At 43.0% G+C, this 18,549-nt stretch overlaps 1 protein-coding gene across 1 annotated transcript in view; it reads right to left on the bottom strand.

Annotated features, from left to right (window-relative positions):
- OSTF1 (osteoclast stimulating factor 1) overlaps window positions 1-18,549 on the bottom strand; it is a gene marked incomplete at both ends in the record, with an annotated part of 56,570 nt that overhangs the window by 23,311 nt on the left and 14,710 nt on the right. The window contains one exon of the mRNA XM_080708388.1: window positions 9,215-9,261. Coding sequence (XP_080564514.1) covers window positions 9,215-9,261 — 47 coding nt within the window. The remainder of the gene's footprint in view (window positions 1-9,214; window positions 9,262-18,549) is intronic.

Raw genomic sequence — 18,549 nt, 5'->3', positions numbered from 1 at the left:
ACGCGGCAGCAGCGCCATACTGCCGGAGGCACCGGCGAATTCACGGGACGGCTACAGCAAGCCGAGGTGAGCCACTGCGGAACAGCCAGGCGGGATTTCTCCGCGCAGAGAGCATCTAAAGCTCCCAGTGGCCAAGCTCAGCACACGCTGCAGGGATTCAGAGTAGAAATCAAAATCAAGAAGAAAAACGCCAGCCCCATAGCCGAGGGCGTAGCAGCGGCGCCATATTGTCACCAGCGGCAGCAGCAGCGAATTCAGCGAGGCCAGTACAGCTACATCTGCGTACTCAAGAACAGTGAGTCAAATTGCGGGCCACAGAGGAGAAATCCCAGTACTGTACTCCCTGGGACTTGACCCAGTGGGGGAGTGGCGGTGGCAGAGATATCACACCATAGGAGAACGTGCAACCTGGCACCCCCCACAGTCTAAAGCAGCCTCTATCGACTCTCTGGGTCGGAGACTCTGTGATACAACCCAGTAAAGGAGTAGTGGGGTCCGAGATACTACTGACTCGAGATCCAGAACACCTTAAGGGAAGTCATAGTGACCCAAGGGAAGAACCCAGAGAAGGCACAAACATCGGAAATCATGGGAAAGAGGAATAATACTGGAGCAATTAATGCCCACAACCCCACAACATCAGAACCCGATAAAACAGAAAATCAGAGATTTCTAGAAGATCAAATCAGGAAAATAACTGTAGAAATAATAGAGGTGCTTCAAAAAGAACTCAGAGAGAGCCAAAAAGAGATAAAGGATGCAATTAATGAAGTAAAGGCCTCAATTCAAAGCACAAACAACCGATTAGAACACATGGAGAACAGAATCTCGCTCTTAGAAGATGAGCAATCCAAAAATGAACTCATAGTTTCTAATCTAGAAAAAAATATCCGACAGCAGGAATCTGACATTGAAGAAATATGGGCCCATTTTAAGAGAGCTAACCTAAGAATAATTGGAATAGAGGAGGGAAAAGAAAGTGAAACCAAAGGGATCAACAATCTCTTCAAAGAAGTAATAGCAGAAAATTTTCCAAGCATAGAGCAAGAGGTTGATACAAAGGTCCAGGAAACTTATAGAACTCCCTTTAGACAGGATCGGAGAAGAGGATTCCCACGCCACATAATTGTCAAAATGACCAATGTGGAAGCCAAGCAGAGAATCTTAAAGGCAACAAAAACAAAGGGCCAAGTGACATTCAGAGGCAAACCAATTAGAATCACTCCAGACTTCCCAAACCAAGTTATGAGAGCCAGAAGGGCTTGGAGTAACATATTCCAAACTCTGAAAGAAAACAACTTCCAGCCAAAAATTTCCTACCCAGCAAAACTTTCTATCAAATTAGATGGAAAAATAAGAAGCTTCCATGACAAACAGAAACTGAAGGAATTTATGTCTTCAAAACCAGCACTAGAGAAAATACTCAAAGAGATTAACTACAAAGAAGAAATAGGTAACACACACCAGAACCAGAGAAACAAGAGTTTCCATCCAACAGACAACTAAGATTGGTTATCTGTCGAGATTCATTATTTATGTTAGTCTTTTACCTATCTCTAAATGGTATTGTTTGCCTTTATTGTTGTTAATTTTTAGGATTTCTAGTTGGAATATTAATATACCTTCAGATATAGCAATTGGAAATATTTTATCCCATTCTATTAGTAACTGTTAACTCTGTTTATATTGTCTTTGGATATACAATTTTTTTTTTAGGGAGTCTGTATACTCCTCTGTTGCCTGTGCCATTGAAATCATAACCAAGAAATCACTGCCAATTTCAATGTTGTGAGGTTTTATGACCCAGATTTTCTCCTAAAAGTTTATAGTCTTAAGATTTATATTTAGGTCTATTATCTATTTTGAGTTAATATTTGTATATGGGATTAGGTAAGGGTCCAATTTTATTCTTTTCCATGTAATTATTATTTTTTAACAATATTTAGTTAAAAGATTATCATTTCCACCACGAAATGTTCGCGGAAACCTTGTCAAAAATAACTTGACAATATAGGGAAGAATTTAGCTCTAGGCTTTTATTTAACTCCAATGGTTTATATACCTGCCTTTAGAATAGTACTACACTGTTTCAATTATTGTAGCTTTATATGGTTTGAAATCAGAAAATATATATCTTCTAGCTTTGTTCTTTTTCAAGATCGTTTTGGGTACTGAGACTCCATATTCCATATTAGGATAGATTTTTTTATGAAAAATAAATACATAAATATATGATAGTTTCACCTAAAAAATAGAAAAAAATATTCTCTGGTAAGAAAGAAAGCAAAAAGAAATATTGAAATGTTATCTTTAAGTCATCAAAAGCTTGTTATCAGACAAATGAAACTGTTATGTGAGATTATCATTTTTAATTTTAGATAAATTGCCATAATACTAGATGTCAACTACTAAGCCAAGCATGGGAGGGAGGGATAGGGAGAGAATGGGGTGGGGATTGGGTGGGGGCTGACTGGGAAAAGTGTGCATGTATGTCTGCAAAAGTATGTATCCTACTATGATGTATGAATACAGTGCACCAATAAAAAAAAAGAAAAAAAAAGTTAAAAACAAAAAAAACAAAAAAAAAAAAAGAAATAAATACATAGGAGAGAAGAAATTAAAGACCTTTGTTTTGATGATGGATGACTGATATTACTACCAATACTAGAAAGTGATTAAGGAAATAAACCATTTCCTTTAGGATTTGCGGCAAACTGGATCCGCCCCGGGAGGATGGAAAGAGGAGCCAGTCACTACGACAGCATTTCAGCTGGCCACGGTGGCCTTCCCCCAGGACAGAAAGGCACTTTCAGGAGCAGTTCTGACAGAATCTGACTCTTGCTCCTTTACAAGGCACTAAGGCATGGGAGGGGAGAATGAAGGGAATGCAATAGTATAAAATAAAAACGGGATATATGTGACCTGCAGCTTTTTTCTGGGATGACTTTGCCCAGAGCTTAAGAGTTCAATGCCTTGAAGTGACCTTTGCCAACTCAGAACTGTCCTGGGCCATTCTTGTGCTATACTTGCCCACCTTCTTCTCCTCCTCCTCCTTCTCCTCCTCCTCCTCCTCCTCCTCCTCCTCCTCTTTCTCCTCCTCTTTTTTTTTTTTTATTTTAGTACTGAGGATTGAACCCAAGAGCATTCCACCTCTGAGCTACAACCCTCAACCATTTTTAAAATTTTTTTTAAACAGGGTCTTGCTAGGTTGCTGAGGATTTGGCTAAGTTGCTGAGGCTGGCCTCAAACCTGTGATCCTTCTGTCTCAGCCTATGCTAGGATTACAAGCGTACACTACTATGCTTGACTACACTTATGTCTTATAATAAAGCTTTATTTTTCAGTGCCCGCAGAGACATTAAAGAGTTATCAAATTTGCCTAAATTTCCACTTTTAATAAGACCACTCACCCTTTAAATAAACATTACAAAAAAAGTGCCAAATAGTGAAAAAAGAACCAACGTGTGTGCACGCACATACTCACACACACACAATACACATGCATGTACACACAAATTCCTGCAATTAATTTTTTTTTTTTTTTACCCAGAGGCATTCTACATCCTAGCTATACCTCCAGTCCTATTTTTTTTTAGTTTTATTTTGAAACAGAGTCTTGTTAGGTTGATGAGAGTCTCACTACTTGCTGAGCCTGTCCTTGAGCCTGCAAGCCTCCTGTCTAGGCCTCTGCGGGGACTACTGGCATGTACACCAGCCCAGCTAAGTAGTCTTTCTCATGAAATAAGTAACAAAGTCAAGGGAATGGAGTACCTAACTCAGTAGGTGCAGGGCATTGTTTTGGGGTGATGAAAACACTTTGGATCTAGAGGTAGTGGTTGCACAACACTGCAAGTCTACTAAACCACACCGAATTATAAGATGGTTCATTGATGTTATGTGAATTTTATCTCAGTTTTTAAAAAGTTATAATGTTAAGACCAGTTAATATTCTTCCTGTCTTTGAAGTCATCCTGCCAGCCGTGGTTTAGTCAAGGGCATCGCTGGAAAGTCTCAACTGCTCCATGCAGTCATTTCAAGACTTCCCCGCGCTGCTTGGGTTTTTCAACGGATAGCTGCTGCTCGGTAGTGGTGTCTGCCACAAGGCACCTGCTAGGTCAGGCATGTTTTTCCATGAAGGCGACAACTGGCGGTCAATTTCAGTTGGGAAGAAAAAGATCTTGCTATGGTATTTTATCCTGAGAAATGACAGTGGATAGTTTAGTGTATTTCAATCAATAGCTCCAAGATTTACACTGCCTGTAAAAATATCTTCCTGTAAAGCAATGAGGGGTAATTTTTCCCAACCTAAAAAGATGGTCTTCCAAATTCTTCAGACAGTTGGGGGCAGTACAGACAACTAGGCAATTTCATGATTTTCAAATCAGAGTTCACCTACAATATTCAGAGTTTCCATTAAGAAACCATCAGCAGGATCCTTGACGTCAACTGTTCGATGAGGACCTACTTTTAAATTCTTAGCATCATCTTCAGGGAACAGAAGTGGGAGAACAGTGATACAATGCTCGTCTCCATCTCTGGCCTGTCCTCTGGTCCTTAACCACATTCCTCTGTCCTCTGTCCTTGAAGAACCACAAGGCGCCACAGCAGTAAGCTGCTGGATGGTACAGCGATGAGATCAAAGTTGGCAAAAGAATCCCATTCCTCTTCCATGTATTCTTGGAAACATATGATTCCCAAGGCATTAATTTGTTGGTTTATGAGAATATATAGATTTAATGGGATGTTTAGAAAAACTGTGATATACTTCTGAAGTTTTCCAGATTTGACAACCTAAAGCTCCCAGAATTAATGAAAAGGAAAACAAATTCTTTACAAATGTTCTGTTTAACATTTTTTAGTAGTTATTATGTGGTCTGCTCACTGACAAATATTAACTAACTGATGCCTCATCAGCAGTACTACAAAGTGATGCCATTCTTACAGCCACGCTGGAGATGAGAAGCTTGCGGTCACAAAGTGGGTACCTAGTTGAGCCCGAACTTGAATTATGACAGGTCGTGGGGTCCCTGCTCTCCACCACCCCCTGCACTTTCTCTCGCACACAGAAGCATCATGCACAGCCATTAGTGGCCATCATGGTGCCGTGACCAGTTTAAAAGCTAGTGGCCATGGAAAATATGTCATTCCTCACCTCCACCCCCAAAACACAGTCCTTCAAAACCAGCAGCAGCACTTCTGAGCAAATGTGAACTCATTTGGTCCTCCTGACGACCCACTATGCAGGGCTGGGGCATGGGCACAACCTCTATTTCACAACCAGACTCAGAAGTTAAAACGATGTGATACATGTCAGACTCCCATCAGTGTGTTTTACCCTGGTGTATCCAGCCAGGGAGGAGGGTCTCTGTGGGACACCATACTGTACTATGGATTGGGGAAGAAATAAGAAGTAAACAGGGCTGGGTGATGCCAGGACGGTGCTGCCTTCGTGCAAGACAGCTGAGCCGAGGACCGGCAGGGAGGACGGGGCCACACTGCCTCATGTTCTGCCCGTTCCATGGCTCACCAAGACAGGCCAGGCCCTGCTGTTGCATCTCCTGAGGGTGGACAGAGGTAAATCAGAACCTAGGCCTCCCCGTGTGGTGTACATGTTGGCAACTGTCCTCGGCACCTGCTCTCTATTCTCGCCTGGTCCCAGGTCAGCTGGGACGTGTCCTGGTACATCTGTCCCTCCAGAAAAGACAACCAATGGTCACAGAGGAGAAAGATCAAACCAACCTCCCAGCATCGCCCAAGAGAAATCGCACTTAGCAACAAATGTAAATGAGCCTAGTTCTTAGGTGATATTCAAAAAGTAACAAGTACAGCATAGGCATGAAACCGGTCAGGAAGGCCTGTGGGACCTGAGGGCTGCTGTTCCACCAGACACAACCCCTCAGATATGTGGAGGAAGGGGAGGAAGAAAAGGGAGGAATGTGGAGAGAAAGGAGCTTGGGGGGACATTACTGATCACAGCCTGAGACCGTCAAGACAACAACTCCTTAATTAATACTAGCAGCTTTACATATAATCTTACTTAATTTTTACTAAACCCTATGAGGTCATTCTCACTTTCTAGATAAGAACACTGACACAAAGTCTCAGGTGATTTTCTCAAGGTCACTGTGATGATTTACATCCAGAATATCCCCCCAAAAGCTCATGGATTAAAAACCTGGTCCACGATGCAGCAAGATTCAGAGGAGGGGCATGGCAGGAGGCGTGGGCCCCTGTCCCTGACCCTCTCATCCTCCGTGCCCGCTGTTTCCCCGCTGCCACCAGTTGAGCGGCTTCCTCTGCCATGCTGTCTCCCTGACATTTCTACCTTGGCCAGCCATGGGCTGGAACCTCTGAAACCATGAACCATATAAACCTTTCTTCCTCTAAATTATTCTTGTTAGGTATTTTGGTTACAGTGCTGAAAAGCTAACTAATATGGACACTTAGCTGCTAAGGAGGTAAGACAGGTCCTCAAACCTGGTGAGAGAGCTGACCCCAGAGTTCTTCTGCTCCCCTAGACAGCATGTCAGTGAAGGGATAGCAATACCAGGTGCAGAGGTAAGGGGTGGAAGAGGCATCCTACTGCTGGCAGGAGAGGTGAGGGAAGAGCTGATGGAAGAGACAGCAGTTCCTGTGAGGCTGAAGGGGCAAAGCCAATGGTCCAGAAGGGCTCAGACATGAGTTCTACTGAGTCAAATCCTGCCTGGATGGAAGGAGTAGAGCCCAGAGGGGCTGGGAAGGGGGGTGGGCAAGAGAGGACCAGATCTTTAGTCAAATAAAGGTGTAAAGCAGGTGGTGGAAACAAACCCACAATTCTGAAGCATCGGTCTAGCAGAGAATGCAGGTGGAATGGAGGAGCTGGAGTCTACAGGCCCAAAGTGAGTAAAGACATGAGGTCAGGAGGAAACAAAGGGGTTGGAGGTCAGCGGGAAAGGACGAGGGTGATGCCAAGTAAGGATGCTGGGAGAGAGTGGAGAAAGAATCGAGTCACTTCAAGTCTCAGAATCAAGCAAATGCAGGTCCCAGCCCAGAGTCTAGGAGGCAGCGGAGAATGGTGTACTTAGCACGTGAGTGGCCCTGGATGGCAGCTGACAACTACCCTCCCAACCAGTCTTCCTCAGGGGTCATGAAGCCAAGGAAAACTGATAAGATCAACCAGAGACACGGAGCCATAGCCCTCGACACATGGAGCCATAGCCCTCGGCAGCCCTCGCTTGAGCAGGAGTTCAAGATGACAGCTTGGACCTCATGCTCCCCTATCTCTTATGGCCTCTTGTGCCCCCCTAAAAAGATATCCTTATGTTGAAATCCTAATCCCCAGAACCTCAGGATGTGGCTGTATTCAGAGATAAGGTCTTTAAAGAAATAATTAAGTAAGCAGGGCATGGTTGCAAACATCTGTAATCCTAGTACTTGATATGCTAAGATAAGAGGATGGCAGATTCAAAGCCAGACTCAATAACTTTGTAAGACACTGCTTCAAAAGTAAATTAAAAAAAGAGCTAAGGATATAGTTCAGAGGTAGAATGCTCCTACTTTCCATCCACAGTACTACTACTATTACTAGTAGTAGTGCTATGAGGAAAAAGAAGGAGGAGAAGGAAGAAGAAGAAGAAGAAGAAGAAGAAGAAGAAGAAGAAGAAGAAGAAGAAGAAGAAGAAGAAGAAGAAGAAGAAGAAGAAGAAGAAGAAGAACAACAACAACAACAACAACAACAACAGCAACAACAACAATAATTAAGTTAAAAATGTGGCCTTTAGAGAAACCATAGATGACCAAATAGGGTGAGGGGGAAGAGGGAAATTCCCTAATGTTCATGACGTGCATTCACAAACCTATCAAAGTCAGTCACTAAGCAACATGAGAAGGTGGGACAAGAAAGGGAATGGAGTGGGAAGGGAGAAGGGCTAAATGATGATGTGCGCATGTACGCCTATACCATCCTGTACCCCATTTAGAAGTATGACCACAATGCACCAATAAAAAAATAAACAAATGGGGCCTTTAGGTAAGCCCCATTCTAACATGACTGGAGGCCCTATAGAAGAGGAGATTGGGACATGCAAACCAGCACACACCCACTGCCACACTCACCAACACAGGTGAGTGTCCCTGGAGCTTCTTGTATCTAGTTCCAGAGACACTTTGTTTACCAAGTGCTGGGAGAGCTCCTCTGAGCTCACCCCACGTGCACTACAGGGACTGCAATCATTTACCAGCGCCCCATCCCATGGTCACTGGGGGGTCCTGCTGTGGACTGGCAAACAGTATTCCCATTTTCAAACAGGGAACCGAGGGCAGAGAGTCAATCTGTACTGCATATAAACAACAGATTTGGGATTTGCACACAGGCCCTGGCCTGGTGGCAGCAAATCAGTGCCCTCAGCTGCTTGTTCTGACGACTTCCAGGACAGTATCTGATTCCAGGAACAGCCAGGTCTGGGGCAGGCCCAGAAAGGAGCAGGCAGTGAGCTGGCCGCTCCCAGAGATGAGGCAGCGGTATTTCCTTCTTGGCCTCTTCCTCCTCGGCCTCCTGGTGGTCTGGACTCCCTGCTTCACTCTTAAATACTGCTGCATCAAAACCTTCCAGCCTCCTCGGTGGCATTCCGCACCTCGGCTAGAGGGAGTCCTCTAAGCCTTCACAATCTAATCAAGCCCTTGTTCGCTGTTCTCTGCTTCTTTGGTTGTCTCTGGTCTCTTCAAGGTCACCTTTTGAGAAAGGCCAGCACTGGACGCCAGCACTGAAGACAGCACTCTTCACTCCATTCACCTCTTGCCCTGCTGACTCCTCGTCTGTGTACCCCGGGAGGCAAGCTCCTAAGTCAGCCCTGCTGTTGCTCCACTGTCCCCAAGGCCTGCACCAACATCTTGTGCAGAACAGGGGCTCACTAAATCCAGGGTGTATGGATGAATAAATGGTTGGATGATAGATACTATGATAATAAAGCCGGGTGTGGTGGCACACACTTGTAATCCTAGTACTGGGGAGGCTGAGACAGGAAGATCATAGGTTCAAGACCTGCCTCAACGACTCAGAGAGACCGTCAGGGCTGAAGGTACATAGCGTGCAGGTAGAATATCCCCGCGTTCTATCCCTAGTACCTTCCCCCAAAGAAAAAAAAGGAAAGAAAAGAAAAGAACAGAGTAGTTAGGCCAGCGGCAGTGTCTACAGAGGTTTCTATGTCAATTTTAAGGTTAAAATATGAATACTTACAGTTCTGGGTTCAAAAGTATACAGAGCTCTGAAGACTTTAACTTGCCCTAAAAGAAAAGGATAAAAAAACATCTGATCAGTTTTTTCAGTTTTTTCATTTCCAAATTTGATATAAGTAGTAATATCCATTATGTCCTTTGAAATTCTCTAATTAAAAGCCCACAAGGAAAAGTGATTTCTAAGTATACCTTTTCCACATAGGAAGTATTTTTTAAATATTTGTTAAATGAATGCAAGAATTAACACACACCTTTCAAGAATGACTCCGTGCCCTCCCGACAGAAGGAGCAACCAATCATGTGTCCTTACTTCTGTCCTATATAAAGTCAGTTCTTCTAGCCCTAAGTTCTAAGAGTGAAATAAAAAGGGCAGCATTGTGTGTGTGTGTGGGGGGGGGGTACTGGGGATAGAAGCCAGAGGATTACACCTCCAAGCTATACCCCCAGCCCTATTTTTTATTCTTTATTTTGAAATAGGGTCTCACTAAGTTGTGGAGGGCCTCATTAAGTAAAAGGGCGGCAGCTTAACATAAATAGTGTGGGAATATACACTGGCTGAACAGTTTTAATTGAATGGTTAGGTTATTTATTTTCAAAAAAAAAACAATAAAAATTAAAAGTACCAGCTGGGCGTGGTGGCGCACGCTTGTAATCCCTGCACTTGGGAGGCTGAGACAGGAGGATCGCACAGGTTCAAAGCCAGCCTCAGCTACTTAGTGAGGCTCTCAGCAACTTAGTGAGACCCTGTTTCCAAATAAAATACAAAATAGGTCTGGGAGTATAGCCCGAAGATAGAAAGCCCCTGGGTTCCATCCCCAGTACCACAAAAAAAGAAAAAAAAATTAAAAGTACCATGGAAAAAAGAACTTGTGATTCCATTCTGTCTTTAAAAGAGAAGACTAAACCAGTATGTTCGTGGATGCTTTTAATCCCAGTACTTGGGAGGCTGAGACAGGAGGATCGCGCAGGTTCAAATTCAGCCTCAGCAGCTTAGTAAGGCTCTCAGCAACTTAGTGAGACCCTGTTTCCAAATAAAACAGGTGTGGTGGCACATGCTTGTAATCCCAGCATTTGGGAGGCTGAGAGAGGAAGGACTGCAGTTCTCGGTCAGCCTCAGCTACTACTTAGTGAGCCCCTTTGCAATTCAGTGAGACTCTGTTTCAAAATAAAGAATAAAAAATAAGGCTGGGGGTGTAGCTTGGAGGTAGAATGAATGTCCTTGGGTTCCATCCCCAGTACTGCAATAAATGAATAAATAAAAAATAAATTAAATAGGTATGGGAGTATAGCCCGGGAGTAGAAAGCCCCTGGGTTCCATCCCTAGTACCACAAAAAAAAAAAAAAAAGAGAAAGAGAGAGAGAAAGAGAGAAGACTGTATAATCACCAAGCAAAGAGGACTTATGAGCGTTGTCCTCCATCCTGCCCCCAGTTCCTCTCTTGTATGCCTGCCTGCGGCATCTCCATGACACTCTGTATCAGGCCACTGACCATCCCACCTGAGGGCAAGAACCCTAACTTGTTCAACTTCCCAGCCCTGGGCACACAGCATAAATGTAACAAGTGTCTACAAGAATACATGAGTAGAACCGGGCATGGTGGTGCACGCTTGTAATCCTGGTACTTGGGAGGCTGAGACAGGAGGATCAAGGTTCATGGCCATCCTCAGCTACTTAGTAAGGCCCTTTGTAACTCAATGAGACCCTGTTTCAAAATAAAGAATAAATAAATTTTAAAAAGGTCTGAGATGTAGCTCCGAGGTAGAATGCCCCTGGGTTCCACCCCCCGTACTGCAAAATAAATAAATAAATAAAATACATGAGTACAAGTTCAAACAGTCCAGGATCTACTGATAGCAAGAAAGGAATATTTCATGAAATAAGTAGAATTCAAAGGCATATGAAAATAGCTTGACTTTTTTTTTTTTTTTTTTGCAGTAGTGGAGATAAAACACAGGGCATTCTATCTCTGAGCTACCGCCAGCCCTCTTTTTTATTTTTTATTTTGAAACAGGGTCTCTCTGAGTTTCAAAGGGCCTCACTAAGTAGCTGAGGCTGTCCACAAACCGCAATCCTCCTGTCTCAGCCTCCCAAATGCTGGGATTACAAGCATGCGCCACCACCACACCTGGCTTGGAATGACTATTTCAAAAGGGATATCAGTTAGGTTTCAGCACTGAAGAATCTTCAGAGATAACATCTATGACAAGACTATCATTCAGAACAGTGGCTTCCAAGGGAGGGCACTGGTTGCCTGCCTCAGTTAACTATTTACATTTTTTCTTACTCTTTTTTTATTCCTTTTTGAACATATTTGACAGTATAGCAGCATTAACAGGATACATATACAACTTACAGATACATATGACTTTTCTGGAAGTAAATACTCAAAAATCTTTGATTAGCTGGGCATAGTGGTATACATCTTAATCCCAGTATTTGAGAGGCTGAGACAGGAGAATTGTGGGTTCAAAGCCAGGTTCAGCATTGTAGTGAGGCCTTGTTTCAAAACAAAATAATAGCCAGGTGTGGTAGCGCATGCTTGTAATCCCGCGCTTGGGAGGCGGAGACAGGAGGACTGCACAGGTTCGAAGCCAGCCTTGCTGGCTTAAGAGACCCTGTTTCCAAATAAAACATAAAAAAAATAGGTCTGGGAGTGTAGCCCTGAGGTAGAAGGGCTCCATTCCCAGTACCACCAAAAAAAAAAAAAAAGCTGTAAATCTAGCTCAGAGGTAGAATGCCCCTGGGTTCAATACACACACACACACACACACACACACACACACACACACACTCAGGAATACTATTTAGCCCTAAAAATAAAGGAAATCCTGCTAACTGTATGGCTGAATACAAAGGAGGAACGTGCAGAGGCCCCACAATCCCCATCAAGGGCACTCCCCCAGGGATCTACGGACTCCCACAAGGCCCCATCTCGTAGAGATTCCATCACCTTCCACTCAACGCAATCACACTGGGGACTAAGCCTTTAAAACATGGGCCTGTAGGGGATATACCTGGTCCAAACTATAGAATCTGTGGGATCTAAAAAATTGAACTCACAGAAACAAAGTAAAATGGTGGTTACCAGAGGCTGGAGGAGGAGGCCTAGGGAAACAGTCAAAGGACACAACATTTGAGACCAACAAGAGTAATGAGATCATGGGATCTATTGTACATTGTGGTAACTGTAGTTAACAGCATATTATATACTTAGAACCTGTTAGAAGGGCAGATTTTCAGTGTTCTCATCACAAATACATGGCAAGTATGAGAGGTAATGCATACAAGAATTAGCTTGATTTAGTCACTACACAAAACATAGTGTGTACCACAAATATACACAATTTTTACTTGTGAAAATAGAGACAGAATGCTGTAGATAGAGGACAAACACTGACATATACAAGTCTACAAAGTAGTCAGTGAAAGGCGGGTTATAGGGCAGAATGCCAAGTAGCATCCTGTTTATGTTCACGCACACACACACACACACACACACACTCACACACACACACTCACACACCTCTTGAATAACAGTGCCATTAATTAGGGCCCTTCACATTCTACTTTATATTATTGTTTATATTCATTGCACTGGCTGAGTACAACTTTTATAATCCACGAAAACAGTAAGAGTACTTCCATTTGGGCAGGGAGGAGGAATCGCTGTCTTTCTTTAAACATCTTAATAAAGAAGAACAGGTCATGTCCCCATAACTTAGAGATAACTTGGAGAGTCCACCAGAAAACACCCACTTTGCGATCTGCATTCTACTGGCACACCTGTCCCTGTCCCGCTCTTCCAGGGCGAGGTTCAAAGGCAGAGGGACGAATGCAATGTCTTTTTTGTTTGGAGGATTTTTTCCTCACACCCACACCCTGTCTGGAGAAAGGAAACAGGAGTGGAAGGAGGAGCTGCCAGGAGAAACATTTTCTGCTGACTCCATTGTCTCCCTACAAAGGGAGCTGAGTTGTCTTGATTACTTCGAACTTTCCAAAGAGAAGTCACACAAGAAGCAGTCCACTTGCGACCACAATCAATAATGATAGGCCTTTCTTGTTCCTTGAGGGAAAGGCAATGAGAGGTATGGCTAATTCTGGTACCAAGATCCAATGTCAAGTTAATGGGATCAGATGAAACTCAATAAATATTATGGTCCCTGAAAAGAAATACGTAGTACGTGACTAAATCATTGATTTTGATAAATGTATCTCTTGTGATAATCAGGCTCAAAATGTTCACAACTGAAAGGAAGTGGGAGACTTATTTGCATTTTGATTTATACTAAATATTGAAAGGCAGTCAATTCCCTGGGCTATTTATTATACAAAGGAGCATTCTGTTTGTGTAGCTTTATAGAAAATACTTTCACAGATATGATCCTATTAGCTGCTTAATGTTGGGACTCTACACTCTTGGGGACTGACTCCTTTGAATCTGTTTATTATAAAAGTTCGGGACCTTAATTGTTTCTGTTCTCAAAATCAAGCCAACTAAAAAACAATGTAATAGAAAGAGACAGATGAGACAGGTGTGGTGGCGCACACTGGTAACCCCAGCATTTGGGAGGATGAAACACAAGGATCCCGGTTCACAGACAGCCTTAGTGAGTCCCTGTGCAACTCAGTGAGACTCTGTTTCAGTAAAGAATAAAAGATAGAGCCGGGGGTATAGCTCAGAGGTAGTATGCCCCTGGGTTCCATCCCTAGTACTGCCAAAGAAAGGGGGGGGGGAGCAGGGCATGGTGGCACATACTTATTTATAATCCTAGTACTGGGGAGAATAACAGGTTCATGGCCAGCCTCAGCAACTTAATGAGACTCTGTGCAATTTAGTGAGACCCTGTTTCAAAATAAAAATAAAATAAGAAGCTGGGCATGGTGGTGCACGCTTGTAATCCCAGCATTTGGGAGGCTGAGACCAGAGGATTAAGGTTCTTGGGCAGCCTCCGCTATTTAGTGAGGCCCTCTGCAACTCAGTAATACCCTGTTTCAAAATAAAGAATAAAAAAAAAATAGGGCAGGGGGTGTAGCTCGAAGGTCGAATGCCCCTGGGTTCCACCCCCAGACCCACAAAAAATAAATAAAATAAAATAAAATAAAATAAAATAAAATAAGAAGGAGGGTGTAGGTCAGAAACAGAATGTCCAGGGTTCAATCCCAGTACCACAAAAAAGAAAGAAAGAAAAAGAAAAAGAGTGAATATAAATGAAATATGTGAAGAAGAAAAGCAGATAACCTTCATGCTTATAGTTTAGTGATCCTGAATATTCTCTCAAAAAAATTAAAGATACATAAATCCCTGATCATTTTTAGATATTTTACTCAACTTGGAACAATATTCTATAGATCTGCAGGTTTATGTAAAATGTAAAAGTGAAGAAAAGCGAATATCTATTTTATCTTCCTGTAGACATCTAAAAGGTAACAGTATACATCATAACAGACCATCAAGAACAGGCACCGATCAATTCCAAATTTATTTAAAGAAGGCAGATTCACAAAGTGCGAAATAGCTCTGTTCTCGTACATACAAAGAAGCTAAATTAGAGGCCTCCTTGGGGCTCCCTTGGCTTGATCGTATTTTTTCCTGTCTGGCTACACATAACAGAGAAAGGGAATTTGAAAAGACTGTGGGAATGACCAGAAGTCCCCTGCATTCACCTGACTGGGGCTGGGAAGAGGCCTGGCCTTCTGTCTGATGATGTGGGTGGATTCTGCATCGACATGTAGCACTTGGAGAGGACAGTAAGGACTTGAGCAGGGCTGGTCTCTGGACACAAGCAAGATAAACAAATTCCCAGGACAGCGGCGCAGCAGGCGCCAGCTGCCTCCTCCCTCTGCCAGCCTCGCCCTTCTCTTTTCTCTTGGACACTCCTGCCCCTAGCCTGGACAGAGAAGGGGCGAGCCTGCTAGGCAGCCATCCACCAAGTTCTATGTTTCCCTCTGAAGCAAGTGAATTCCTGTTCTCGGCAGCAGAGGCAGAGGATCTCGGGTGGGGTCTTCCACAGGCAAGAGAAAAGAAATGTCCGCTTCCCAGGGTGTGTCAGTGCCTCTCTGGCAACTTAGGGCTTATTCACTCAAACATAGAATTCCTCATCTATTTTATTCTCAGTTGGTGATGGGGTAGAGGAAAATCTTCTAGAGAGCCACTGAGGCAGCGTTAAAAAAAAAAAAAAAAAGGGATCGCTCTGCGAAGCATGGTAGGGCACGCCTGACATCCCAGTACTTGGGAGGCTGAGACAGGAGGATCACACATTCAAGGTCGGTCTTAACAACTTAGCCAGATCCTTAGCAATATAGCAAGACCCTGTTTCAAAATGAAAAATTAAATAAGGCTGGGGGTAAAGCTCAGAGGTAGAATGATCCTGGGTTCAATCCCCAGTACCACAAAAAAATAAATAATAAATTTAAAACACTGCTCACTATAAGGTACACACAATAAAGACCAGGAAAAATGACCACTCAAAACATCAGACTGTGGGTAACTGCACTACATGAAGTCTGTCACTGACCTCTCTAGGAATGCCGTGGGACTTGAAACATTTTGGGTAGGCTTCATTTAAATTGGATGCGGTAACCACTATCTACCAACTATGGTGGCTAAAATGGAAGGCATCAGACAATGGGAAAATGAACTATTAAATCCAGACAATGGAATGCTATTAGCACTAAAAAGAAATAAGCTGAGATGCCATGAAAATATGGACCAGACTTCAGTATGTATTACTAAGTAGAAGACAGCAATCTGAAATTCTATATACTATTTGATTCCAACTGTACGACACTGTGGCAAAGGGAAAACTACGGAGACGGTAAGATGATCAGTGGCTGCCAGGAGCTGGTGCGAAGAAAAGGAAAACAAGAGGATCACAGAGGACCTTTAGGGCAGTGGAACTGCTCTGCGCGATACTGGAATGGTGCGCTCACGTCCATAACGTCTGTCCACACCCAGAGAACGAGCAGCGTACACGAGCCCTAATGTACGCTGTGGCCCTCGGGTGACAACACGCGCCTACTTACTCAGAAGTGGACCACTCGGGAGGAGAAAATGAACGGGAAGGAGGCTACTGTAGGGTACATGGGGGGCCTCTCACTTTCCACTCAGTTTTGCCATGAACGTGAAATTGCTCTAAAAAATAAGATCTAAAGTTAAAAGTTTAGATTTGGACCATTTAAGATTCAGGCTTTTCAAATTAGAGATGTTCCATCAGAAAGTTTGTGCAAATATTTCAAAATCTGCAAAGATCTGAAATCTGAAACACTTCTGGTCATAAGGACAAGGGATACTCAATCTGAAATGTCTGTGTGTGTGCGTGCGTGTGTGTGCGCGCGCGTGTGCACATACTTATTAACCATGCTACATGTGAATAAAGATATAAAACAAGCCAGGCATGGTGGCACATGCCTGTAATTCCAATACTTGAGAAGCTGAGACTAGAGGATAGGTAGGTTTGAGGAAAAGCTCAGCAGCTAGCAAGACACTGAGCAACCCTGTGAGACCTTGGTCGAAAACAAAAAATAAGCCGGGTGTGGTGGCACACTTGTAATCCCAGCATGTGGGAGGCTGAGACAGGAGGATAGCAGTTCGCAGAGAGCCTCGGCTACTTAGTAAGGCCCTTCGCAACTCAGTGAGACCCTGTTTCAAAAAATAGAGAATAAAAAAACAGGGCTGGGGTGTAGCTCAGAGGTAGAATGACCCTGGGTTCTATCCCAGTATGGCAAAAAAGAAAGGAAGGAAGGAAGAAAGAAATGGAGGGAGGGAGGGAGGGAGGGAAGGAGGGTGAGGAGTGGGTCAGAAGTAGGTTCAATCCATAGGTTCAATTTCCAGAACCAAAAAAAAAAAAAAAAATCTAAAACAACTGAAATTCTTGGACTGCTTGTGGGGGTGTAAACTAGCACAGCTACTATAGAAAATTGTTCAACAGTGACATTAATTCATTTTTCACAAGTCTTAACATACCTTTGAGATCTTAAGTTGTATTTTGGGGAAAAGAACGTAACTAGAAAACTCTCCCCAGCATCTGTTGCGAAACTAAAATACTACATACAAAAACAACCCCTCCCCAATTGCCTCACTCTTCCCAAAGTACAGCGAGTCTAACATTCTTAAATGGAGATCATGACCCATTAGTAGATTGTGTAACTAAAATTCAGTAGCTTAAAGAAAAATTAAATAGGACAGGTCAAAGAGCATGATACTTAGTAAAAGTAATTATGATTCTGTGAAATTTTTGTTTTATTGGAAATAGACAAATAGATGGATAAATGGATATTAATTTTTTAAATATATCAAATATACATATCAGCATGCAACTAAATGGACAAATATTAAAAGATGATACTTGGCAAAGTTAAATATCATCTTCACAGAATGAATTATTGGAAATGTAAGAGTAAATCAGAAACTTTATTTTAAAAATTATTATTATGATCTTATTAGAAATTCCAGTAGACCCTTTTGTGGGGGGGAGGGGTACTCTAGATTGAACCCAAGGCCATTCTACCTACAAGCTATATACTGATCAGCTGCCCTTTTTGGTTTTTTTTGTTTTGAAACGGGTCTCACTAGGTTGCTGAGGGCTTGGCTAAGTGGCTGAGGCTGTCCTTCTCCTGTCTCAGCCTCCGAGTATTGGGATCACACCATGCCTGGCTGGTAGCCCCATTTTTCAAGTTTAATATAAAAGGTCAAGAATCCCAGTTCCTTAGCAGGCTGATGGGACTTCTGCAAAACGAGACATGTGCTCTGTGTAAATGAATTCTGTGTAAAAGCAAGCCATTTCTGCACTAGCTCTGCCAGCATAGCTACGGTCTGTGGCAACACCGTCAGTGTTAGCAAACCTTCCTTCCGGTATAACAGCAAAGGGGCTGAGGTCAAACGTACCTCCCTCATCTCCTGGGCTTACGATGTGCTTGATGATGATGATGATGATGATGATGATGATGATGATGATGATGATGCAATTTCACGGATGGGAGTCCCACAAAAAATACAATGCTTTCCCCCAATTTTTTTTTTTTTTTTTTTTTTTTTTTTGGTGGTACTGAGGATGGAACCCAGAGGCCTTCTAACCTTCGGGCTACACTCTCAGACCTATTTTATATTTTATTTGGAAACAGGGTCTCTTAAGACAGCTAAGGGGCTTCGAACCTGCGTGATGCTCCTGTCTCAGCTTCCCAAGCGCGGGGATTAGAAGCATGCGCCACCATGCCCGGCTACCCCAAATTATTGATAATCACACTATGTCAACGTCAATTCTCAATCTATACCTATAACTTATGAAAGGACTTTGATCTTAAAATTCACAGTATTATAATAATCAATTGTGACAGTGA

The sequence above is a fragment of the Muscardinus avellanarius genome, assembly GCF_963383645.1.
Source record: "Muscardinus avellanarius genome assembly, chromosome: 13".
Lineage (NCBI taxonomy): Eukaryota > Metazoa > Chordata > Mammalia > Rodentia > Gliridae > Muscardinus > Muscardinus avellanarius.
Note: the sequence above shows the minus strand (reverse complement) of the source record. Positions and strands in the feature narration are given on the sequence as shown.